Genomic DNA, 1027 nt, shown 5'->3' with positions numbered 1-1027 from the left:
GCACGTCCCGAACGCGGGGGGGGGGGGGGGGGGGAGCAGGGTGGGAAAGGGCTTTGGGTGGCTGAGAGGGCTCTGCCGTCCCGGAGGTGTTTAGCACCGACAGACCCCCGTCGAGGCATCCCCCTGCTCGCCTCTGCCCCCCCTGCTACATGGGGGGCACGAGCTGGGCCCCCCCCCTGCCACCTCCAGTCCCACTGCCCTGCTCAAGGGCCTTGGGCAAGGTTTGGCCCCAGATTTCGGGAGCTACCTGGCACCCACTGACCCTGCCTGGGCTGGTGATGCTGCGTGGGGCTGCTGGCATGGTGGGGTGGGGGACAGGGACGGGGTCCTCCCCCCTTCTGCCACCAAAAGGGACACTGGGGGGGACAGGATGCTTGGAGAGGGAATGGGGACAGGGACGGGGCAGATGCAGCCTCCTCACACCGCTCGCCCTGGAGGGGACCTTTGGGGACCCCCCACCCTGCTCCCGGGTCTGTGCACAGCGATGGAGGAGCTGGGACCAGCGGCATCCCGGGGTGTCCCCTGGCCCCACGGGGCCCCAGGCACACGACAGCCCCATCCTGGGGTCTCTCATCCCCGTGGGGCACCAGGAGGTCAGGGAGAAGGAGTGACCCCCGGGGTGAGCTCTAGCAGCCCCGCACTCAAGGGGCAGCCAAGCCATGCCCATGCTCCTGTCCCACCCGCTGGCACCCGGCACCACCGGTGCAAACGGGCTGCGGGCAGGTCTCCCCACCACTACTGCCTCGCTCGCACACCGGGGAAACAGCTTCCACCGTCAGCAAGGCACGGGGATACCGTATCCCGCGTCCCCGGCTAGTGCCACCCTGCAGAGGTGCTCCCGGACTCCAGGCTGGTGGGATGGAAGGACAGAGGGATGGAGGGACAGACTGATGGGGAAGGAGGGCTGAGCGGGAAGGGGAGAAGCGCGTCGCGATGCTCCGTGCGAGGGAAGCGGGGTGGCTCGCCGTGACCGGGGGGTTCTGCTGCTCTGGTCCGTCCCACCAGCCAGAACACAGCTGGTCACGTG

At 69.3% G+C, this 1027-nt stretch overlaps 2 protein-coding genes across 2 annotated transcripts in view; both read right to left on the bottom strand.

Moving 5' to 3' along the window:
• Positions 1-509, bottom strand: part of SMIM12 (small integral membrane protein 12) — a 2086-nt gene extending 1577 nt beyond the window's left edge. The window contains exons 1-2 of the mRNA XM_009890601.1: positions 460-509; positions 315-356 (exon numbers count right to left, since the gene is read on the bottom strand). Coding sequence (XP_009888903.1) covers positions 315-356; positions 460-509 — 92 coding nt within the window. The remainder of the gene's footprint in view (positions 1-314; positions 357-459) is intronic.
• A 266-nt stretch (positions 510-775) lies between these two features.
• The window catches only part of DLGAP3 (discs, large (Drosophila) homolog-associated protein 3), a 7850-nt gene continuing 7598 nt past the window's right edge, over positions 776-1027 (bottom strand). The window contains exon 13 of the mRNA XM_009890600.1: positions 776-850. Within this exon, the coding sequence (XP_009888902.1) occupies positions 776-850 (75 nt within the window). The remainder of the gene's footprint in view (positions 851-1027) is intronic.

This window comes from Charadrius vociferus, unplaced genomic scaffold, assembly GCF_000708025.1.
Source record: "Charadrius vociferus isolate BGI_N301 unplaced genomic scaffold, ASM70802v2 scaffold1578, whole genome shotgun sequence".
NCBI lineage: Eukaryota > Metazoa > Chordata > Aves > Charadriiformes > Charadriidae > Charadrius > Charadrius vociferus.
This window is presented reverse-complemented; position numbering and strand designations above follow the sequence as displayed.